Raw genomic sequence first — 25111 nt, forward strand, 5'->3', positions numbered from 1 at the left:
ATCCCTAGTTGACTTTGGGCCTATGGATTGGACCTTGGGCTTGGGTAAGCTAAGCTTAGGGTAATTAGTAATTATCCAAAGTATGTAATTATAGTTATGTAGTGGGACCCAATTATTAATTGGGTGTTATTTTGATGTTGACAGATCGGGAATCTGTCATTTAGCAGCTGTGATCGAGTCTGCGAGACTTCAACAGTGTGGGATTGAGTCTGCAGGACTTCAGCAGTGTGAGGTGAGTTTCCTTCCAATAGGAACGGGTCTACGGCCACAATGTTGGCCCGTTTAGTTAGCTCTTTATAATTGCTAACACGTTTCATTTTCAGTTTGTTTAAATATTTTGAGGTTAAAAGCTTCTTGTAGGGGTAGATGTGGAAATTCAGAAAATTAACATTTTATCAGTATGCCCAACAACTAAAGCATTCAACACAAGTTTGAAGGACTCGTAGCATTCAATGACAACACACTTTATATATTCATCAGCACATATACACTTCCAAAGATCATCATCCTTGGATCGAAACTGAATTGCCATGTCAAGAGCATTTGGAACCTTGTGGATGATGAAAAACGGGGTCGGTGGCGACGCGGACGACAACGACGACGAGTAATATTTTCTATGTTTTTTTAGTAATTTGGGATTTGAATGTTTACGTTTTTTTAAGTAATTTAGATTTTAAATTTTCGTTTTTTAAATTAATGTAAGATGTTTTTAATTAATATTTATGTTTTTATTCTTATTTAATAATTATTTTTTAATTTATTCTGATGTAAAAAAAATGATGTGGAGTGGTAACCATATCCAATGGTTAGTGGGTTGATAGTGAGTTTGTAGTGAAGTTGATGTGATGTCACTTTTTGAGTGGGTGAGTGTGAACATACCTCTTAGTCTAACCCCATTTCCCTTTCTTCTTAATCGATTCCTTTTTAAAAACATAACAACCCTCTTGTAATACCTAAATCGTTTTTTAGCATTTCTTCTTCTGTTAGATATAATTTCATTCAAGTGTTTGCTTTGTGGAATAATAAAAGCATGAACCCAAATGCTTCAAGGTTTTTTGGAAAGAAATTGATGCACTTAGCATCGTACCTTGTAAAGATTGTTTTGTGTTGTCCAACTCTATTCTCCTCTTTTGGGTGGAGCTAAATTTACAAATTTTAATCCTATTGACCGGTTTATATCCATTGACTTTTTATTCCATCCATGCCAAACACCTTGTCAAATGATTTTATTTTGTCCAACCCAGTTCTCTTCTTTATGCCAAACGCTAAAGATTCACTAATTTCGAGTTTTCGACCTTAGTTGTTTGAATACTAAATCTTTCATGCCTACATTTTCAAAGACTATGTACATGTTGATGACCATATGATCTTGATTGAATGTTATTCACAATAACAACGAACACAAAGAATAAAAAACAGAAAACAGAATGCAATCTTTTCTCCACAAGCTGACTCGGATCTTTCACTACAAAACATTTTATTTTTGAATTATTATTTATAAAAGCTAGCGAGAAATATTGTTCATAAATTATGCACCCGACACGAAAAGACGTAAACTTTTAAATATATAATATAATATCACGTAAATATTTACCAAACTACAAAGATGTAACAATATTTTTCTTTTCTTTTTTGTATTAATTGAAAATCAAATAAAATAATATTAAGAAATGTACACTAAAAGTCATGCGTATCCTTACATTTCGAATCCATAGATATCCTCATGTTTAATTGGTAATGGTTATCAAATAAGATTTTTCAAAACGTTATACTAAATAAAGAAATAAGGAAACATGGGGGAGGAGAAGCATATATACTTTGCATAATTCGAATTATGTTGCCGAAAGTAAAATTTCAAGTTAAGAATCTGTATTGTTTCGTCTCCTTTAGTCCATTATAAAACCAAGGTTCAAAATATTCCCCTCTTATTTTCCTCCCATTGCATTTTCGATCGTTCAACTTGCGTAAAAATTCTCTTTACAAATTAATACCTTCAACTACAAATGACAAACTCCACAATGAGCTTGAAGCTTTTGGTCAACAAAAAAGATCGCAAAATCGTGTTTGCCGAAGCAAACAAAGACTTCATTGACTTCCTCTTTTACATGCTCACATTACCTATCGGCGCAATCATGAAGCTTCTCGCAAATGAGACCTTATTAGGTAGCCTAGGAGACCTTTATCAAAGCATCCACAACCTAAACGACATGTATATCTTACAAAACAAGACCAAAGACACTGTTTTGAACCCAAAACTATCTACTCATGTTCCTCATCTGCAAGATCTCCTCTTATTACCAATAGATCCTCCAACCACCATTGAAAGAAAGTTTTATAGATGTTCCGCCTCTAATCACCGTTGCAGACATGTCACCGATGAGCCAAAGACCTTGTGCCCTAATTGTCGGTATCCCATGTCGGAGGAGGTGGCTTATGTCAGTCTAGATACGTATAAGGTGGCCACAATAGTGTCGGCCGGAGAAGTTGGTTTTGTGAAAGCAGTGGTCACTTATATGGTTATGGATGATCTATCCGTGAAACCTATGTCCACCATTTCCACCATAACTTTGCTCAATAGATTGAGTATCAAAGATGTTTGTGTTCTTGAAGAAAAGGAAGTCCATTTTGGAATTGCAGAGGTATGGATATGTATATGTTTTCTTATATTTTATTATGAGGTTTCCATATTTTTCGTTCTTACCCGAAACAAAAAGGCGAAAACACTCCATTTTAAGGCCCATAAGGCTAGTAGATATGGGTCACACCCTCCACATCATTTTTTGTCACCTCATATGTCATGTCACTCTCCGCACCACACCATATTTGCTAGGAAATAGCTACCATACCACTTTATTATTATTATTTTTTTAAATTAAATGGCTATAAAAAGTAATGAAATTAAATGGGAAAACATGATTGTTCAATTGCTTATTTTTTTCTCCATCGACGTTAAGTTACATTGCCTCGTCAACATTTCTTAACATAACATGCCAAGGAGGTGATGTTTCAAAAGCCTTAACATGTTAAGGAGGTGTCAAGCAGGATCCTCCAAGCGAGTGGAGGACCCATACCTGATAGTCTAAGTCGGATATAAAATCATTCACGTCATGGCCCAAGCAAAGTGGACTCATCATATTATCATTTTTAACAAAAAAATCTTCCAAAAAATGAAAACACCTTTTAAGTTTTAAAAGAAACCTTTCGTCTGTTCATATATTTCCCCAAACGTTTGAAAATTTAGGGTTTAATGGGATGTTTTTGTTCAAATTCTTGTGATTCTCGAATTAAGTCTTATGAGTTTTGTAGATTTAAGTAGTAAAAGATTAGTTCTATTTAATGATTTTTTTGTTGAATACACTACTGGTTGCAGGGTTTAAAGCTACTAAAAGCCTCGCTAGAATGCAAGAACGTACTAACTCGTGTATTCCTCGACTCTGAAGACCATGTCGAAATTGTTTGAATTACATATGTATATATAAACCCTTGACGACTAATAGTTTATCTCATGTGAATAACTAGATTCCATTTCATAAACCTTCGAACAAATTGACATATTTGCTCTCTGACTATATGTCATGTTAAATAAAAAAAATGAACTCATGTGTGATAGGTTATATATACTCCGAGTTAACATACTCCGAGTTAACGATGTAATACAACTTCAATCAATTGATAAATATATAAAGTTTGTGCATCAAATCCCATTATGTAAAAAATGGAAATGGGACAATATATAACATTAACACATTCACAAACGTAAAATTTTAGAGAATTTTAAATCAGGTATATCTAACATCCATTTGTTTAATAAAGATTGCAACAATTTCTAATTTAGGATCATGCATGAAAATTGCAATGACTTCTTTGGTAAATCATTGTATGGCTTATATGCCTATTGCCATTATCATTAGACTATATGGAATGGAGCATGATATTGTCTATGTGGTGTGACATACACCATCCCTCTCAAATGACATAAAAAGATGATATGGAACCATCACATGCCACTCTCAACGTTGCTTCCTCTTCTTTTTTCTTCCACTTTGTAACATCCCAAAAGTTCAAGCCAAAATTTTAATTTTCAATATACAAGTTTAACAACCCAAATCACATTTCATAAAATCATTTGTACCATAGGTTTAAAACACCATTATCATCTAGAGAAATTTATCAGAAAATACGGAAACCAAATATCATAAAATAGGAGATACATGTGCGTTACGGTCTAGCTGGAGCCCTCCCACTACCAGAAGCACGACCTGAAAACATTTAATCCACAACAGTGAGCATGAAACTTAGTGAGTTCTCCAAAATATCACAATAATAACTATACATGAAAGTATTACGCCTATTTATCTCACGATCGGTTCTGATCTCACTACCATCCTAATCGGGTACTCTTTGACTCACAACATGTCACGATCTTGTCATCAACCCGTCGAAAGTTGTTTGACTCACAACCTATCTTCATCTTGTCATCGGTTAAACAAAGAATATAATATACCAATCAACAAGCAAACAAGAAACCAACATCAAACAAAAATCCACGAGCAAGACCCTACTAGTCTAACTAATGTTAAATTTTAGGGTCTTAAGAATATCAATTAACTTGGATATTTCTTGGATCATGATTGCAACCACTTTCCAAAATCTATGGTTTCCACCCTATAGCCAAGGTATCACAAAATTAGATTTAGGATAATCCAAATAATTTCAATTTAGAAGTCAGGTCACTTCTAAATCAGAAACATAGAAAATTACCTTGTTGTCTCGTGTTCTTGAGAGATAGATCAAATCAATGTATGATTTTCACGTATATATGTTCCAACCCGTTTTCTGGAACCAAAAAAAATGTTTTTATACAAGAGGGAAAGTAGTTAAATGGAAGTTGCATGCTTTTTGGCGCCAAATTTGTTGGTTATTAAGGCATAATCAACTTATGACATCATCATGATATCATTAATAGTTTTTTTGCGGGACCTGACTATTAAGATATAACGCGGTCACATTTATTCCCTGATATTTAGTACACATGTATATTACTATGTCAATATTGTTCTCGTGTATATCTCTCACAGTTAGTTGTATTTCCACTATATAAACGCAGATGTATTCATTTGTAGATATGAAAGATATAAAAACAAATCTTCACAGTATCTTTCCCAATTCTATTTTGCTTTATATGGTATCAGAGCCTGGTTCGGTACACACCACACCAGAAAAACTCATATCCTTCATCTCCAAATAGACATGGGAACCAACGACAATGCATCTCCTTCTTCTCTCACTGTCAATACCACACTCAAAGACATAACCATTGTCAATTTCCCAGCAACCCTAAAACTCACATCCACTAATTATCTTGGGTGGAAAACTCAGATCGAAGCTCTGCTACATGGCTTAGATCTATATCGCTTCATTGATGGCTTACACCCAGCACCTGCACCAACAATCTCAGACGATGGAAAAAGCACACCCCACGAAAACTATCCAAAGTGGTTCAGGCAAGATCGACTTCTCTTTGGTGCCCTAGTTGGAACCCTCTCTCCTGAAATCGTACCACTTGTAACAAACGCATCTTCTTCTCATGAAGCCTGGCAAACCCTAGCCAGTACATACGCCTCTCCATCAAGAGGACACATTAAACAACTCCAACATCGGCTAAAACAACTCACCAAAACCTCCAACCAAACCATCACTCAATATATGCAAAGTATCAAAACAGTGGTGGACGAGCTCGCTATCCTTGGGAAGAAAATCGATCAGGAGGACATTACTGATGAAGTTGTCAACGAGCTCGATCAAGCAGCTTACAAGCCAATTCTTGATGATCATTATGCAAGAGACTCACCTATATCCTTCACTGAATTGCATGAAAAACTCATAAATCATGAATTATTTATTGCTCAACAGGTTTCAAAAGTTGATATTCATCAACCTGTTGCTATTTTCTACTCAAACCATCAGACAACTAAGAAAACATGGCCCCCTAAATCACAAAACACCACCCCTGGCTTGCTGCCCACACCGTTAAAACAACCTAATCAGGTCTCCCCAATCACTGGCCAACGCCCCTTTCTCGGAAAGTGCCAATGGTGTCACCAAAAAGGACATTCGCTCACCAACTGCTCAACCTTCAAAAAGATTTTTCCAACTACAATTGTCCCACCTTATCGCAACCTGCAAGTTTAAAATGCTCAAGCTCATGTAATGAATCCCATCAATACCTCAAACACAGCCAACTGGTTGTTCGACAGCGGAGCCAACTTTCATGCAACCAATGATCTCAATAATTTATCCATCCATGCTCCATATGATGGAACTGAAGAGTTAGTCATTGGTGACGGTACATGCTTAAAAATCTCTCATATTGGCTCTGTTATCCTTCATACACCTAAAACACCATTAATCCTCAAACATGTTCTATATGTCCCATCTTTATCTCGTAACATTATCTCAATATCTCGTTTATGCATTGATAATCAATTTCTAATAGAATTTTACTCCTTTGTTTTTGTCATCAAGGATCTGACATCCAAAGTTCCACTGTTCCAGGGCACAACAACCAAGGGAATGTATGAATTACGGCCTGCCCTTTTGCCATTTGTTTTCACCATGTAGCGCACCAACTCTCTTCTGTGGCACCACCGTTTAGGTCATCCACAAAATAAAGTTCTCAAGCAGCTATCTTCCTCCATTTCCTTTTATTCAAGCACTGATAATAATTGTAATTCATGTTGAATTAATAAAAATCACTCTTTACCATTCCATACTTCATCTCTTGTATCTAATACTCCATTAGAACTCATATTCTCTGAGGTATGGTGCTCCCAGTTGAGTTATTTGATCACTACAAATACTATATAATATTTGTAGACCACTTTACCAAATATATATGGCTTTATCCCATGAAAAAGAAATCTGACTCACTAGACATATTCATTCGGTTTCAACATCTAGTTGAAAACTACTTCAACACCAAAATCAAACAATTCTTTTCAGACAATGGTGGTGAGTACATCAAACTCGCTACTCATCTTGCCTCATTTGTCATTTCTCATCTCACCTCCCCACCACATACTCCTCAACATAATGGATATGCTGAGAGACGCCATCGACACATCGTCGAGACTGTTCTTGCTCTACTCTCTCACTCTAAACTCCCTACCACCTTCTGGCCTTTCGCCTTCACTACTGCTGCATATCTCATAAACAGACTACCCACCTCTACCCTTCACAATCTTTCTCCATTCCAATGCCTTTTTCAAAAAGAACCAAACTATTCCAAACTTAAATGCTTCGGTTGTCTATGCTATCCATGGCTTCGCCCATATTCCCCAAATAAATTACACCCTCGTTCAACTCCCTGTGTTTTCGTTGGCTATTCTTCAACCCAAAGTGCTTATTACACTTATGACCCTTTCTCAAGCAAAATCTACACATCACGACATGTTGTGTTCATTGAAAATGAATTTCCATATCCAACACTTGCTAAATATCCTGCACCAGAATCTCCAGTTGATTATAATCAATGGATTCCATTATCATTCCCAATTTCACAATTTGACCTTCCTATACTCAATGATCCTCCTCCTCCTCCTCCTCCTTCTCCTACTTTTCCTCCTCCACCACCTCCTCCCCCTCCTTCACCTCCTCCCCCCCCCACACATGTCAACTCGTCCTCACCCAAAACCAAACTCTCAGTATTTTAACTCTGATTTCCAGTTATACACTATCTCCACTGAACATCCATCTGAACCATCCATAATCTCTCAAGCCCTTAAACACCCATCATGGCAATGCCATGCAAGAAGAATTTGATGCACTCACATGTAACAACACCTGGTCCCTTGTACCATCCTCTCAAGCTCAAAATCTGGTTGGGTGCAAGTGGGTATACCGAACGAAATACAAACCAAATGGCTCCGTTGATCGCCTAAAAGCACGTCTCGTGGCAAAAGGCTTTCATCAACGTCCAGGTATTGATTACCGGGAAACCTTCAGTCCCGTACTCAAACCAGCCACTTTACGCCTTATTCTCTCACTCGCTGTCTCAAATGCATGGCCTCTCAGGCAACTCGACATCAATAACGCCTTCTTACAAGGCACACTTCATGAAGATGTTTACATCTCTCAACCTCCAGGTATTATTGATCCTGCCAATCCCACTCATGTTTTCAAATTAAACAAAGCACTATATGGTCTTCGCCAAGTTTCTCGAGCATGGTATGATGAACTTAAAACTTATCTCATCTCCCTCGGATTCAAATCCACCATATCAGATTCCTCTCTTTTCATTCTCAAACATAACACCTTCCTCATCCTAGTTCTTGTCTATGTTGATGACATAATTGTCACTGGTTCATCTCCCAAACACATATCCACCTTCATATCTTATCTAGCCTCTAAATTCTCTTTAAAAGATCTTGGCTCTTTGTCTTACTTTCTTGGTGTTGAAGTCATTCCTCACTCGTAGGGAATCTTACTCTCTCAAAGAAAATACATTCTTGATATAATTAACAAAGCCAAAATGACGGATTGTAAGCTTGTATCCACCCCAACGATTAGTTCTGACACCTTACGATCAACAGGGGGCACACCACATCCATCTCCAACTGATTATCGCACCTTAGTCGGTGCCCTACAATATATGTCCCTAACCAGGCCGGACATTTCCTTTGCAGTTAACCGTTTATCTCAGTTTATGTAGGCTCCAACATCCGCCCACTGGACAGCTTTGAAACGACTAATCAGATATTTGCATGGCACACTTTATCACGGTATCATCATTCATCGTAATTCACCACTTACACTTCATGCATTCACTGATGCTGATTGGGCTGGAGACAAGGATAACTACAGAAGCACCACCGGGTACATAGTTTATCTCGGTGCAAACCCAATTTCATGGAGCTCAAAACGTCAAAGTACTTTAGCCAGAATCTCCACCGAAGCTGAATTTCGCGCCATTGCATCAACCACCACTGAAGTTCAATGGCTAATTTCCCTACTAAGTGAACTTGGTATTTCATCTTCCACTACACCTACTATTTATTGCGACAATCTGAGTGCAACCTCCTATTCATCGAATCCTGTTTTTCACTCAAGAATGAAGCATCTAGCTCTAGACTTTCACTTTCTACGAGAAAAGGTTCAGTAAGGATCTCTACGAGTTCAACACATAGCAGGTGATGACCAACTTGCTGATGCTCTAACCAAACCTCTTCCACGACCACGCTTTCATTATCTCATATCCAAGATTGGTCTTCTCACAGGATCGTCCATCTTGCGGGGGGATATTAAGATATAACCCGATCACATTTATTCCCTGATATTTAGTACACATGTATATTACTATGTCAATATTGTTCCCGTGTATATCTCTCACAGTTAGTTGTATTTCCACTATATAAACCTAGATGTATTCATTTGTAGATATGAAAGATATAAAAACAAATCTTCACAATATCTTTCCCAATTCTATTTTGCTTTATACTGACCTGTCTGGACTCATATCTGATATAGAAATCCGTTTAGTAAATGAAGCACATCCTAGCAAAACCACCGCCAGAGGATCTGCCCCTTGGACCTTACTAGGGGCACTGCCCCTAGATCCCCCAAGGGGAAACCCCTTGCAACCCTGCACCCAGGGGAGCAGCCTCGGACCCCCCGTATTCCTGAGTTCATATTTATCATTACGAGCGTGCACCCCGCACCTCTTATCTTGGTTAGTAAATGGAGATTAGCCCATCTCATTATTAATAATAATTACACCAAAATATGTTGATAACACTAAATTCACCAACAACTAAGCATACTAACATGTCATCGTATTATACAGATATCCAACACGCAAAGGATTGATCCCTTAAATCCAAAACTCAAAACTTCGTATCTGATTCTCACAAAGGTCTTAATGGACAAAGTTTCAAACTTTATCCATAAGCAAGACTTTAACACTCAATAATCTAAATCCTAAGTCCACAAATCCATAGAAAAGTGTCAAAACTAAGTGTATGGCCACATGAAGGTCCGGAAGCAAAAACATATTCCAACAAAGTTTTAAAGTTCCTCAAACTCCAAGAACTTGAATATGAAGGGACAAAAATGACCTCTAAGCGACCAATATCCTAGATCTAGCATGATCTAAGCATAAATTGTAACGACCCAAAAATCACTACTAAAAAATTCTTTTTAAAACATTACTAAAACCATATTTATAAAAATGTATCATAAGTCATAACATAATTTCCGAGTATTAAATTCAAAACATAATCTCAGTATCAGAGTAAAACATTCCCCAGGCTAACTGACTATGGTATGTGCACTGCAATCTCTCCGAGCTCCTTTTTGAAAACTGAGCACCTGAAACCAAAACTGAAAACCGTAAGCACGAAGCTTAGTGAGCTCCCCCAAACTACCACATACCATACAACATATAAAGCACATACTGGGCCTTGCCCACTGCATCGGACCGAGGTCCGGACTAACTGGGGCCTTGCCCCTGCATCGGACCGAAGTCCGGAACTAACTGCATCGGAACGAAGTCCGGAACTGACTGGGACCTTGTCCCCTGCATCGGACCGAAGTCCGAAACTGACTGCATCGGACCGAAGTCCGGAACTGACTGCATCGGACTAAAATCCAGAACTGACTGGGACCTTGTCCCCTGCATCGGACCTAAGTCCGGAACTAACTGCTTCGGACCAAAGTTCGGAACTGACTGAGCATAGCATAACATAAACATATCAACTAACACATATACCGCATACTGCATCGGACCGTAGCCTGGAACACATAACACATAACCCTGTCTGAGTCACGAAGACATCAAACATACTATCTACTGCGTCATACCAAAGTCCGGAAACTACTGCTAACTAAACGGGCCGACATTGTGGCCTTAGACCCGTTCCTACTGGAAGGAAACTCACCTCGAAATGCTGACTGCTGAACTCCTGAATGAGAAATCCCCGACTACTGCTCCGGCTGCTTCCCAACTATCATGGGAAAATAAAATACTAATTCAACATAAGGATTCTCCTATGGGTAAAATGACCATTTTACCCCTGCTATGGCATGGGTCACAACATGGCCCAAAAACCCTCAATTCCTTCTAAGCCCATCCATGGCCCCACTAAATGCCCACTAATGGCCCAATTTGCTCCTTTGGGCCCAAAGCCCTTTATTGGACCTTACTCAAGCCCAATGCTAAAACCTTGGTCCTTAACAACTGAATTCTGATGGCCCAATAAGGCCCAAGGACCCTAAGTCTCAACTCAGCCCACACCGAGGCCCAAATGCCATAAGCCCAACTGACTGTGTTACGCGGGGCGTACTCTAATGTACGCTTAGCGTACTGGCCTGCTAGAGAGTACGCGGGGCGTACCTGCAATTATGCTCGGCGTACTTACTCTGTTAAGACACTTTCCATTAAGCGCTTAATACTTCGACTCAAGAGCCATAAACTTAGATCTAGGTCTTATTCCATGCATTAAGCCATAAAGTCACTAACTTGGTGACTTTATACGGCCCAAACCAACCCAAACTCTCAAAACACTCTTCTACTTCCATAAAGGGGACTAGATCCCATGCATGAGCTCATTGGGACCATAAAGATCGTAACTTTACTGCTTATGGGACTCATATGACTCTAAGGGAGGCACCCCTGGTCTTAGAAACGAGCTTAAGTCATAAAGTCCCAATCTTGGGACCAAAAAGGTCCATAAACTTGTATTAAAGAGATCTAAGAGGTTAATCATCAAGCTCAAGACTTTTTACCTTGCAAAGGTCCGAAATGAAGTACTTATCCCAGATCTACAAGCTCCGGCTTCCAAGGTTCCTCCTTGCCAGCCTTCTTCTCTTTGCTTCCAAGCTTTAATCCACCAAAATGGGTTCTCTAAGGTCAAGATCTCATAAAATGAAGGTAGGGACGTTCTAGGGTTTCTTCTGGGGTCGGAGAGGCTCATATGGGGGCTAGGGTTGGAACCATAATGTCCTTTATATAGTGCTCAATCCGAAATTAGGGTTTCATAGCTTTTAGCGTACGCTGGGCGTACCTCCTAGTACGTTGGGCATACGCCTTGGACATCCGCGACCAAGCTGCCTCATTACGCTGGGCGTACCCACGTGTGTTCCAAACATGCATGAATGGTCTTTCATGCAAACTTTTCTCTATAAGGGCTATTCTTGCCAAATCTTCAAAGTGTCATAACTCTTTCATTCTAGATCCGTTTCGGATGAGCTTTATATCCACGGAAAGGTGACGAGACACCCTACGTTTCTAACGACACAACCCGGCCTGAAAACTTCTCGAATAATAACTCCAAATTTAATAAAGGACTAAAACGCCCCTGGCCTTGGCCTCTGAAATTCCATATCGAATATTTTAGGACAGGGTGTTACATAAATGTTGGATCATTATACCTTCACAAGGTTCGAAAAATGATAAGAATGCAGAAGCTTGGCTATATCTATCACACTTGCACAAAAAACACCACATACTCCTTTAAAATCACACCAAAAGGACAAGAGGAGCTCACAAGCATTAAAGAGACTAGGTTTAGGATGAGAGAATGTTCTCTTGGGGTGGAGGTTGACAATGACGAAACCATAAGGATTAGTTCACTTAAATAGGCCCAAAATCACAAGCCATCTAGTGTTTGGCTCATCACACCCGTCGCGCCGCAAACATGTCGCGCCATCACCTCTAAATCCCTCACGTCGTGACCTAGAGAAATTCCCAACACTTAACAATTCCAATTTAAAACATAGAAGTAAACCTGAAATCGAATGTTACACACTTTCTCTCTTCTATTTCCTTTCTTGCCCCAATTTCTTTCCATACACCACTTCCTTTGTATGTAAAAAAATGAGGTGGAGGATCCTTGTCGTGTTAGGACCATGTAACTTTTCCCTCTAGCCTTAACCGCTATCCTATTATGTTTGCCATTTTGTCAACAAGATTCCTCTATTTAACATAATTGCAAGGTAATCTTAGACATGTAACATTTTTTTGTAAATGTATACTTATGTAGAGAGTCAAATGCAACTGTAGTCATGGAACATATAGGGAAATTGCTTCAACAAGAATATATTCTTGACCTAAAAATAATTTGGGTTTCCCTTATGTAAAAAGGACACTCACTTTCAAATTTGGTAAATAGGGATTGATATGGGACAATTACCTACATAAAAAACATTCAACAATCTTCTTTGTATTATAGATATCTAACCTTCTATTGTGTTCATTGTTCCCATCGATGCGGGGCATATAAAAGTTTCTAACTTAATGAAAAATAATGGAAAAAATGCATGCTTAGCCTAATTCATTAATTACTCTCCAAGAAATAGCTACAATTTTAAAAACAACCTATATAGTCATCAAAACATAATTTGGCCTTCATGGGCTGTAATTTTAGCTAATGGGTTACGGTTTCATGTGCGTTAAATTTTTACTTTTTGCCAACTTTGAACTCCCATATCTTTCTCATAAGAACTATAAATGACCTGATATGTTTTTCATTATGTCATTTGTAAGAAGGGATTTCCATTGATATATTACAATCAATATTTGTACATTGTGAACAGGGGCGGATTTTGGGGGGGTCCAGGGTGGCACCGACAACCCTTGACTTTTTCAGCTGCAGTGGAAAAAGTTTTGAATTTTTTTAAATTTTTTATTTTTTCTACTATCGTGCAACTTTTGACTTTCCCATGCAACCCTTACTGTGAAATCCTGCGTCCGTCCCTAATTGTGAAGTCCCCATTTTCAAAGCTTCAAAATAAGCCTTTGGGGTTGTTGAAACATTTTTCCCATTAAAATAATTTCTTACTTTTTCTTATTTCATGCAAACTTTTCTCATAACATCAAACATCTATAACGTTCTCATATGAACTTTGATTTAGTTGATTATTTTATCAATAGACTCGTTATCATGTCGACTACCACTATGATTAAGAAAACCAAAGCTTAGATGTCATAATGGAATATTTTTTAAGTTTAAGGTTTTTGCAACAAACTTACGAAAAATTAAGGTTTCCTTAAATTTCAAATTTTCACAAGAAGCCACCTATGAAAATCTCATAGTACTTGCAAAAATCATGAATATTTTGATCATTTTACTAATTTTTTTTTGCTAAATTTATGCGATTAATCTAATTTATCTTTTATTTTCTATTTATTATGAATCATATTAATTTTAATTTTATTTTGTGATTAACATTATTACAACTAATATTTAATAAATCCTTTTCATCATTTGATTTAAAACACTCACAATTTTTATATAAACTTTCTATGTTAACATAAAAACTATTACTTTATATTTAATAAATTATTTTTAATAATATATAATAATGTATTTTATAAGTTTATCAACAAATAAACATTCACCAAATTTTTTACATATACCACAATCACCTTACTTGTAATAAAACTATTCTAAACTTTAATTCGAGTGGTTGAAATTATTATAGCTAAAATTTACTCCGAATATTAATGTGAAGTCTCACACGACGTTCATGACCCAATTTAAGTGCGAGAGTTAGAGAGATAGAGTCTTTTTTTTTTTTTTTTTTTTTTTTTTTTTTTTTTTTTTTTTTTTTTTTTTTTTAATAATTCCCCAATCGTATCAAAAATTTAGGAATTGAAAATTTGTTTTTTTATAATTCAAGAATCTCACACTCATCTTTGCTATCAGAAGAGTTCCTTTGTTCTTCGTTTTCCAGTCTCCATTTCCCCTCACGATTTCATAAACTGTAAGTCCTCTAATCCCTCATTCTCCTTTCTAATTACAATTCCATATACATGTCGCGTATTTCGGATACCGATTTGATTTTCACGACAAACCCTAGAAATCAGGATTGCAGTACATTTATTTCCCTCAATTTCGGTTTATATTCGTTTCCACAACTCAGATCCATAAACTAGGTTATTTCACGCTTTCCTTTGGTTTTATGTCTGTAATAAGAACTTACGAATTTCCTCTTCAACAAGCTTAGGTATATGTATCTATTGATTGCTTGATTCAGTATCTGTTTTGTTCGAATTTCCTTTCGATGCTCGCAGGTGAAAATATTCAATTCTATTAAGGTCCTGAAGTTGGCATTTTGTGGTTCAGTGATAAAGCACTGCGTTAACATAGATTTCAAAACCCTAGTGTGGATTTCGATTATACTTCGGGATTTTGAAGTGGAATGGTAGGGAAAGAGGATGAAGCTAGTGGGGAGAGTAATAACATCGACAGTGCTGGTACACGACTCCATCATCCCATTCCAGGTAACAGGAAAATGTATTGGAGGTCAGCTTCATGGTCGTCTTCTCATGTATCATTACCACCACTTAATCCCGACAGTGTAAAAGACACTTCAGATCCAAGTAATGGTGGACAGATTCGAAGGTGTCCTGTCCCATTAACTCCTAGATCAAACAGTAAAGGCCGATCATTTCTACCACCATTATCAATTGCTAGAAGAAGCTTAGATGAATGGCCAAGAGCAGGTTCAGATGATGTTGGTGAGTGGCCAATTCCCAGCACACCTAGTGGCGAAAGGCTAAAGCTTGATTTATCATCAATCCAAAGAATCCCAGATAAGAATCCTTCCCTTGTGAAAAGAGATAAGATTGCTTTCTTTGATAAAGAATGTTCAAAAGTAGCAGAACATATCTTCCTAGGTGGTGATGCAGTTGCACGCGATAAAGACATACTCAAACAACACAAAATCACTCACATTCTCAATTGTGTAGGCTTTGTTTGTCCTGAATACTTCAAAGGACATTTCGTGTACAGAACTTTATGGTTACAAGATAGCCCTTCAGAAGACATAACAAGCATACTATACGATGTATTCGATTACTTTGAAGATGTTAGAGAACAAAATGGGAAAGTTTTTGTACATTGTTGTCAAGGGGTATCTCGGTCAACTTCATTGGTGATCGCATATCGTATGTGGAGAGAAGGTCAAAGCTTTGATGATGCTTTTCAATACGTAAAAGCTGCAAGAGAAATCGCGGATCCAAATATGGGATTCGCATGCCAACTTTTACAATGTCAGAAAAGGGTACACGCGTTTCCTTTATCTCCAAGCTCATTACTTAGATTATATAGAATTGCACCTCATTCATCATATGACCCTTTACATCTTGTTCCAAAAATGTTAAATGTTCCTTCCCCAGTTGCTCTAGATTCTAGGGGTGTCTTCATTATGCATATACCTTCAAGTATTTACATTTGGGTGGGTGTAAAATGTGGATCTTTAATGGAAAGAGATGCAAGAGGTGCAGTTTGTCAGATTGTTAGATATGAAAAGGTCCAAGGGCCGATAGTTGTGGTGAAAGAAGGGGAAGAACCTTCTTACTTTTGGGATGCTTTTTCGAGTCTTTTACCTTTGATGGATAAATCAGGAAAGGTGATTGATGTTTCAAAGTTGACTAAAGTAACCCCGGGTGATAGAATAGTTGACTCCTACAATGTTGACTTTGAGATTATACAGAAAGCAATTGTGGGTGGATTTGTCCCTCCTTTTGCTTCTTTTGAAACTGAACAAGAAACTCATTTACCAGTTAGAGAAAGTAGTTGGAGTGTTTTGAGACGTAAATTTGCACATGGAAACATGAAGGAGTTTGTTTTAGCTTCCAAATCTGCCCCTTCTAGAGTCTACCCTGATTCTTCTTTACTCATGGGTTCAGATAACAATTCTAATTCTAATTCTAATTTTCTTTTTTCTTCAAGATCTTCATTTTCTTCATCATCATCATCGTCATCTCCTGATTCCCAATCTTCCGATTCCACCATTAGCTCCTCCAAATGCTATTCCGATTCCCCTGTTGCATCTCCTTCTGTATTGTCAACATTTTCAACTTTATCACTTGCTCCGATTCTTCCATCTAAACTCTCGCCTCATTCCATTTCCAAAACTTCTGAATTCATTGATGTGAATTTCACTTCAAACTCATGTTCACAATCGGTTTTATCACCTTCAAAAAGGTCTTCACTTTCGATTGCTGAACGCAGAGGTAGTGCTCCTAAATGTCTTAAACTACCAATGATGAGTGATGACGAATCTCTTGTTCAGGGCTCTTGTTCAAATAGTTTGACCGAGTTTGACCAGAAATCTAAAGCTTCACAAGAAGATCAGAATGTGAAGCAAGAATTAATGGTGCTTGAGTGGCCTAGTTTGGAAAAGGTTATGAGATTTTATGCTGGTGACATGGATTCCAGTCGCGTGTTTATTTTCGTGACTCCGGAATCAAGTTCCGGAATTGGGGATTCCGGTTTGTATTTATGGGTGGGAAAAGGTTTCTTGCATGATAAAGAATATAAAGATAGTGAAAGGTGTGCTGAGCTGGCAGATTTTTCTGTGAAAGAAGTTATTAATAATCTTGTTTCCAAGATGGGTTTGTCAAAGGACACTCATGTTAAGGTACAAATCATATTTCAAATATTTTATTACTTAGTATTAATTAATAATAAATAAACAAAAAAACAATGTTGGTATTTTTTCACACTAAGTCCACGTGGCAGGTGGTGAAGCAAGATGAAGAACCTTCAGAATTTGTTGCTCTCCTGAGTTCATTGTAGCAGGGTGTAGTGATCAGGTGTTGTGCAACCTTTCCTGTTCTCTCTGCAGCCTAGATATAACATTCCAGCAAAAAAAAAAATGCTGGAAAAAGAAATCGAGATTGAGGTACTAATATCACTTTAATTTTATTCCATGTTTTTTTTTAAAATATATTTCTAAATGTTTTATTATGTCTGTATTTTTTGTTTGCAGAATGTATCAAGGTTTCAGTGGCAAACTAAGCAAATCTGCTCCTTTTGTGTTCTAACCTCTCAACACATTGGTTGTATTGTATATTTATCTTTATTAAACAATTTTATATAATCGTAATTTAAGGGAGGAGTAGATTCACTGATTATGCTTTGATGTTAAATGTAGCATTTTTCTACCATGTTCATGATAATTTCTAGTATGAATTTGATGGATGCACAAACTTTATGTACACATTTTAGACCAAAATGTGTGCTGTAACAGTAACACCTTTAATTGAAGAACAAATTAAGATGAATATATTTATATGATAATTTTGTTGACCATAGTCGTAGTTTAAGAGAGAAACTTTAGAAAAGCAACATTTGAACTATCAAATTATGTAAAGTATAGATGCCTCTTCTTTTCACCATGTTTCCTCCTTTTATTTTGCCTTTATGAAAAAAAAAATTGAAAAATCGTATATTGATCCATGTTTTCTAGTTTAATTTGATATTTTCTATTGACTCATGACTTACGTATCAGTATTTAATCATAATAAAAAAATAGTTTTACATGAAACCGTTTGTGGTAATCGTGTATGTGCTAAATTGTTCATATAATCTTCATAAATTTATCCAATTTTGCATCGTATTGCTTCCACATCCTTCTTTTTAATAGCTTTTTCATTGTTTCAAGATATTCTAAAGTGTAACCTAGTGGTAAAATTCTATTAACTATAATGGTATGGAGTATGGAATAATGCTTTTCAAGACAGCAAAGCAACCACTTATGTCGATTAATTGGTCATTAAAACTATTTAATAATTTATCTTCTTTGTTTTTCAGTATCAGGCCTTAGAACAAAAACTAATTATTTGTAATATTTCAGTATCAGGCCTATGCAACATTTTTTTTTTTTAATTTTAAATTTAAGGCTTGCTAAAATATTGTTTTACTTGGACATATTGGATGGTTAAAGTTTTTATTCATATAAGTTATGAGTTTCTGTTTATTTTATTTTGAAAGATACAGTAAATTATAGTTTTGGTCTATGTTGTTTACTTTTAAAAAAAAAAATTAGTAGAACTTTCTAATTTTTGACATAATGGTATTCGCTTTTGGTCCTAAATCTTTGGGGTTGTTTTTTTCGATAAATGCTGGTTATATTTATTTTGGTCCCAAATCTTTGGGATGCTGTAACCATATGTTATCTGTACTAACTGATTTATGGATGAGTGATTATCCTATCGTTTATAAAAGTTGCATGCATAGTCCTTGTCGTTTATAGATTTATGGATGAATGATTACCCCTATGGTTTATAAAAGTTGCATGCATAGTCCTTGTTGTTTATAGATTTAGGATTTCATTTTTTTTTTTCTATATGGAATTTATAGAAATGCTCTTAGATGTATATAAGTTCTAACAATTTTAGTTCGAGGGCAAAAAGATGGGAAATCTCATCATTTTACATGTACTTAACGAAGATTTTAGATGTTAACCAGTTTAACTTGTTAGAACCAGGTTGGACGAGAGAAAAAGCAGAACCGAAATTGAACAAAAACTGAAATCAAGGTATTCGATTCGATTCTTGGTTATTCATTTCCTACTAAATTGGTTCTCAGTTCTTTGGTTCTCGATCTGGGTCCAAACAGATGCTCATCCCTGATTAGATACTAACATGTCTTAGGAACCACCGATGCAACTTTTAGAAACCACATGGATGATCCATATCAAAACTTAAAAAGTTGGACTAAAACTTCATATAGATATAAATCACAGGGGCCAAACTGTAACCACCCACGTTTTCCGAACAAAGACAAAGGACAACCACGTGTGTCTGGCCATCCTAGCGCGTGTATATCACGCGCATTTCGTGCCTCTTCAGTTTTACTTTCCCTGCCATCTTTCTTTGCTTCAATGTTTATAATACATCCCCACTCTGTTTGTGCGGTGGAGTACATGCAGATTCAAATATCGAACCCTTCGTTTCTCCTTTTTCGGTTTCCGATCTGTTATACCGGAGACAATGGTGGAGACGGCAAGCGGAGAAGGAGATCACGCTGTTGAACATGAGTTATTGCTCTTGAACGATGCCAATATCAGCGGAGGCGGTGGTTGCGACGGCTCCTGGAGGTTGAACTTCGATGGATTTCAGTTTTCTTTCGAGCATAAGGAGAAACCTCCTCGACGACTCCATGACTATCTCAGGGTATCAGGTGCTAATAAACAAACCAGTTTCTGATCACCATTGCCGTTTCCATTTGATTACATTAGAAAACGATGATAGTTTCTCACGGATCATCGTTTTGATTTGATTCGTTTCTTCCGCTTTGATCCGTATTACTTAATAGATTAATATCTCACCTCGTTTGCATTCATAGTGTGTTTAAGTTCATCATGAATAGCATAGGTTTACCATTAAATTGAAGGATTTATCAAAATTGGATTGATATGCTAAAATTTTCCAATCAACCATAAACTTTTGGGCAAAAAATCTTCAATTCCGTTCAATCTGTATTCAAGCTTTACATTTCTGTGCTCATGAACATTAGGCAAAAATTCTTTAATGCTGTTTTGTTACATTTTTTTTTCCATTTACTTCAACTTTCTCAGGGTCAGAAAACCATGTGGCAGAATATTATCAACAACAGGTAGAGATGCTGGAGGGCTTTACAGAAATGGATGCCTTAGCAGAACGTGGTTTTGTACCTCGTATGTCTGCAGTATGTATTCCATTTTCAAATGACCTAAAAAGCTCTAATAATTTGCCATTAGAATGTGTAATGTTGATAGTTTTGACTCGCAGGAAGAAAAGGAAAGCTTAGCACGAAGGGAGACACTTGCCATCAACATATCTAATGTTGCAAACATGATTCTTTTCATTGCAAAAGTTTACGCCTCCATTAAAAGTGGTTCATTGGCCATAATAGCCTCCACATTAGACTCACTTCTTGATCTCTTATCAGGATTTATCCTCTGGTTTACAGCTTTCTCCATGCAGATTCCAAACCCTTATCTATATCCAATCGGAAAAAGACGAATGCAACCTTTGGTTAATTAGTCATTCAATCTCACTTTTTCTCTTTCTTCATAACTAATCTAGATATCCCTACATCTCATCTGAATTCATATTTTCAGGGAATACTTGTCTTTGCCTCGGTTATGGCAACTCTTGGACTGCAGATAATTTTGGAGTCTGTGCGCACATTAGCATCAAATGTAAGCAAACAAATTACTAACATTAGTTCAATTACATTTTTTTTTAAATTCCTTTACACATAGAATTTTCCATGATACTATTCCAGGAGAATGGGTTTAGCTTAACCAAGGAGCAAGAACAATGGGCTCTTGGCATTATGCTTTGTGTGACCTTAGTCAAACTTGTGTTATGTATATATTGTCGATCATTCACAAATGAGATTGTGAAAGCCTATGCTCAAGATCATTTCTTTGATGTGGTCACAAATCTCATCGGCTTAATAGCTGTCCTACTTGCTAATTATATCAGTGACTGGATGGACCCTGTTGGAGCTATAATAGTATAACTTCTTTTCACTCCTTTAATCCCCCTTCGTTAAAAAAAAACAGGTTGTACATAGTAACAGGTTGTGTTGTGTGGTGACAGCTGGCAATGTATACGATCAGGACTTGGTCTGTAACAGTGGTGGAGAATGTGAATTCCCTTGTTGGGAAATCAGCAGCACCTGAATATCTACAGAAGCTTACGTATTTGTGTTGGAATCACCACAAGGCAATCAGACACATAGACACTGTAAGGGCTTATACGTTTGGATCTCATTACTTTGTGGAGGTGGACATTGTTCTACCCTTTGATATGCCTTTACAAACAGCTCATGATATTGGTGAAGCATTACAAGAAAAGCTTGAGTTATTACCTGAGATTGAACGCGCTTTTGTTCATCTTGATTATGAGTTTTCTCATAAACCCGAGCATGCACACACACATCTCTAAAAATAAACCCTAATCACAGGGAACTTTTCTATGTATTCATGATATATCTTTCAGGAGGTAATATTCATGTGTGTATGAAACTATGATGAAGGGAAAATCACCGGTTTCTAGCGTATAATTAACCATAGGAATCTAATGTGAGAGAAGCATTGGAGTTATTTAATCCAGACTTTTCATCTCATTTATCACGTGCGAGGATGATAATTGGAAACTTGGCTAACAATGGTGTTGAAAATCATTGCAAGTATTTTGAAAAACTTATATAATTTCCTAAATCGTTAAGAAAACATTGGCTTCTCTTGGTAATAGTTTGTAATAGTAGTAGATTTTTGAGTGCCTTTAAAGATACAAGCAATGAAGCAAATGTTCTTTATGGTTCCATTTGTAACAATCACAGTTAAAATTTTAAATTTAAAAACAACTAAAATACTTTATAATCATCGACTAAAATACAACGTGATTGATGAAGATAGGAATCAATGCATGTGATTTAAAAGAATGTTAGTATTTTTCATATTTTGTATGTCAAATTTGTTCATATTTACATTGAAAAAAAAATCATCACGAATTTTGTAGATGAAACGAGCATTTAATGTTAGTCAAAAAAAGTCCAAAATCTTTTTAGTTTGCACCAATGGTCCAAAAACAAAAACATTTTGTGGTTTTGGTACCTGTCAAACATAAAAAGACTATAATACCCTTTTAATTTGTTTTTTCATTTTTTATATTCACTTTATACTTTTATAATTTTATAACTAGAAATAAAAGAAAAATAAACCCTACCCATTAACCACCCCAACCTATGGTACCCTCTCTCTCTCTCTCTCTCTCTCTCTCTCTCTCTCTCTCATACACACGACTGGAAAAAAAATGTATCGATTCTTTTTCACTTTCACATTCTTGCTCAAGAAATCCGCGATCTTGCTCCCTTGTGCAATTTCGATGAAGAAAAATACCGACAATGTCTCTTTTCTCTTGTGGTTTTCCTTCTAAGCACTTATGTGTGTATTTTATATGTGTATGTATTATATGTGCCACGGTTTCTTCCTGTATCATCACAAATAGTAAGATCCAATAACCTTCAAATCAATGCTATTAAGATATAGAAAAAACCCTACAAATAAATACCATGAATCTTGATTTTGAAAATTTAAAACCCTTAATTAGTTCATACGAAACCCTAACTCAAAATGGGTTCACTGGAAAACAACGAATAAGAAGGAGGCAATATGTTACTGCCATGGTTTCTGGTGTGATTTAGTTTCAGATTTGGTCTGCTATCTAGGTTGATCGGAAGTGTGTAAGGTTTTGCTAGTGAGAAAATTGGAAATTATGGTTGCTGTGAGGGGGCGACAACAAAGGGGGGGGGGGGGGGGGGGGGGTGAGGAATGAGGAGATAAGGTATATAATGTGGGGAAAAGAAGAGATCCTTTACAATCTTTGGTTTCTAAAACTCATATTTACAGCAAACTGAAGAACCAGGCCATCGATTTCTCTACAGGGTGTGAAGAGGATGGAGATTATGGAGGAATAGTTCATCGGAGGTGGGATTACATCAGCAGTAAGGGTGCAAAGGGTCTTATCAGTGAGAAACCTTACCTTCATCTTTGCACCAACTGTGAGGCTGTGGAGGGATTTATCTAGGCCTGACAATGGAGCGGGTTTTGACCCTGATCCGATCCAAACCCTTAACAATTATATGGGTTTGGAGCATAGTTTTTGATCCGTTTACGCGTTAACGACCCGTACCCGCTAACCCTTTTATTAAAAGGGTCGGGTATGGATCATCATTGATCCGCTCCATTTATAACCCGCCTCATATAAATTTTAGAAATATAAATTTATATTTTATATTACCTAAAGTTTACATTAAATTCCAATCAGAAGTCCAAAGAGAAAAGCCCAAAGACTAAATTGTTTTTACATAGGACTCGAGGACTCAACTTCTAGACTTCCAATCTTCTCCCAAGAGTCATGATTTCAATTCATTTATATTTCATCATGTAATCACCAATTTCATTTATAAATCAATAAGGTCATTTATCAACTGAAAGAAATTTTGTAATTGCTATTCTCTATCAATGCAATCGACGATCAAAAACCGATTGGAAGTAACTAAAATAATGATTTTAATTCCAATAGAAAGTCCTCGAGTACATAATGTGTTTTCTAAATCAAAACTTAGTTTTATTTAATAAATTTTATTTTATGCTTTAAGTAAAATGTGTTTGATTATTCAAAAAACCTACGGGTTACGGGGCGGGTTTGGATATCTGATGATTCGGTGGATAAGGGTATGTGTCTGATTATTCAAAACCCTGCGGGTTACGGAACGGGTTTGGATCAGATTTTGAAATTTGTTAAAAGGGTTTGGATCAAGGTCAATTCGCTCCAAACCCGCCCTATTGCCAGGTCTAGATTTATCTACGAAAGAACAAAATGTCGTCCGCAACAATTTTTGTATACCTTGTCGGAAACCCAGAAAAGGATGGTTGGAGAGGATGAGGAGGGAGGAATGAACGTCGATAAGAGAGAGAGAGAGAGAGAGAGAGAGAGAGATATGGATATAAATTTTTTTAATAATATTAAAATAAGAAAGTAATTAAATTTTTTATTTCAAGGGTATATTTGTCATTCTAGATTGGGTGTTGACCAAATCCACAAAATCTCAAATTTAGGAGGGACTAAATCCCCAAAAAGTTTTCTGTTTTGGACCATTGGTGCAAGTTGTAATCTTTTTGGACACCATCTACAGTTTTTCGCAAAACACAAGGACCAAATTTGCAATTTAGTCTAAATATAAATATGTGGTCATTTTAGATATTGTTAAAAATATGGCCATCATCCGATCATTTTTGTAATTTTCGTTAAATCCGTAAGAAAGCCTTAATTTATGGACTAACTACACAAGTAATTATAAAGCCTTAATTTATGGACTAACCACACAAGTAATTATAAATATGAGGAAAAAATATGTTGATATGTCGAAGGACTGATATGGTTCTTTTTATTATGATGGCCGATACATTCTAATCGACTTGAACACTCAAGTTTTTGGAGGGAGGTCATCTCTTTATAGACTACAATTGTAGAAAGAAATAAAATTTTAGACTAAATAAACCACTAAAGTTAAAGGAGCATTTTTGTAATTTATTAGGTTAAAAGTTAAGATTCCATATTTATACAAAGCGAAAGGTGTAAGGGCTCCATTAAATGTCGTCGTGTATCACATTATCTAATATTGAATGTGACGCAATATATAAATTAAGACCGATGAGACGTTACTTCTCGTTACCGAGTTTAATAAAGGAAAAGAAGAGAAGAGAAAATAAAGACATAAGAGAAAAGAAGAGAAAGGAAAAGAAAATAAATTTTCTTTTTTGT

At 36.4% G+C, this 25111-nt stretch overlaps 3 protein-coding genes across 3 annotated transcripts; all 3 read left to right on the top strand.

The window, feature by feature from the left end:
• Positions 1-1938: 1938 nt before the first annotated feature.
• Positions 1939-3699, top strand: LOC111888966 (uncharacterized). Its single transcript, XM_023885098.2, has 2 exons — positions 1939-2639; positions 3371-3699. Exons 1-2 carry the CDS (start codon positions 2004-2006, stop codon positions 3458-3460), a joined length of 726 nt encoding a protein of 241 aa, XP_023740866.1. The 5' UTR covers positions 1939-2003; the 3' UTR covers positions 3461-3699.
• A 10906-nt stretch (positions 3700-14605) lies between these two features.
• LOC111888943 (protein-tyrosine-phosphatase MKP1) lies at positions 14606-18006 on the top strand. The gene is made up of 4 exons (XM_023885075.3): positions 14606-14760; positions 15071-17424; positions 17526-17688; positions 17776-18006. The coding sequence occupies exons 2-3, from the start codon at positions 15199-15201 to the stop codon at positions 17580-17582; spliced, it is 2283 nt and encodes a 760-aa protein (XP_023740843.1). The 5' UTR covers positions 14606-14760; positions 15071-15198; the 3' UTR covers positions 17583-17688; positions 17776-18006.
• A 1323-nt stretch (positions 18007-19329) lies between these two features.
• On the top strand, positions 19330-21817 carry LOC111888942 (metal tolerance protein 11). The gene is made up of 6 exons (XM_023885074.3): positions 19330-19970; positions 20368-20477; positions 20561-20806; positions 20893-20973; positions 21060-21293; positions 21380-21817. Exons 1-6 carry the CDS (start codon positions 19781-19783, stop codon positions 21725-21727), a joined length of 1209 nt encoding a protein of 402 aa, XP_023740842.1. The 5' UTR covers positions 19330-19780; the 3' UTR covers positions 21728-21817.
• Positions 21818-25111: the final 3294 nt, after the last annotated feature.

The sequence above is a fragment of the Lactuca sativa genome, chromosome 8, assembly GCF_002870075.4.
Source record: "Lactuca sativa cultivar Salinas chromosome 8, Lsat_Salinas_v11, whole genome shotgun sequence".
Taxonomy (NCBI): Eukaryota; Viridiplantae; Streptophyta; class Magnoliopsida; order Asterales; family Asteraceae; genus Lactuca; species Lactuca sativa.

What these genes read in the sequence shown, in the direction of transcription:
- LOC111888966 (XM_023885098.2), top strand. Translation starts at nt 2,004, where the DNA reads ATGACAAACTCCACAATGAGCTTGAAGCTTTTGGTCAACAAAAAAGAT. An exon ending in TCCATTTTGGAATTGCAGAG is followed by an intron (nt 2,640 to 3,370) that starts GTATGGATATGT and finishes TACTGGTTGCAG; the next exon opens with GGTTTAAAGCTACTAAAAGC.
- LOC111888942 (XM_023885074.3), top strand. Translation starts at nt 19,781, where the DNA reads ATGGTGGAGACGGCAAGCGGAGAAGGAGATCACGCTGTTGAACATGAG. An exon ending in AAAGACGAATGCAACCTTTG is followed by an intron (nt 20,807 to 20,892) that starts GTTAATTAGTCA and finishes TCATATTTTCAG; the next exon opens with GGAATACTTGTCTTTGCCTC. An exon ending in ACCCTGTTGGAGCTATAATA is followed by an intron (nt 21,294 to 21,379) that starts GTATAACTTCTT and finishes GTGTGGTGACAG; the next exon opens with CTGGCAATGTATACGATCAG.
- LOC111888943 (XM_023885075.3), top strand. Translation starts at nt 15,199, where the DNA reads ATGGTAGGGAAAGAGGATGAAGCTAGTGGGGAGAGTAATAACATCGAC. An exon ending in CAAAGGACACTCATGTTAAG is followed by an intron (nt 17,425 to 17,525) that starts GTACAAATCATA and finishes TCCACGTGGCAG; the next exon opens with GTGGTGAAGCAAGATGAAGA.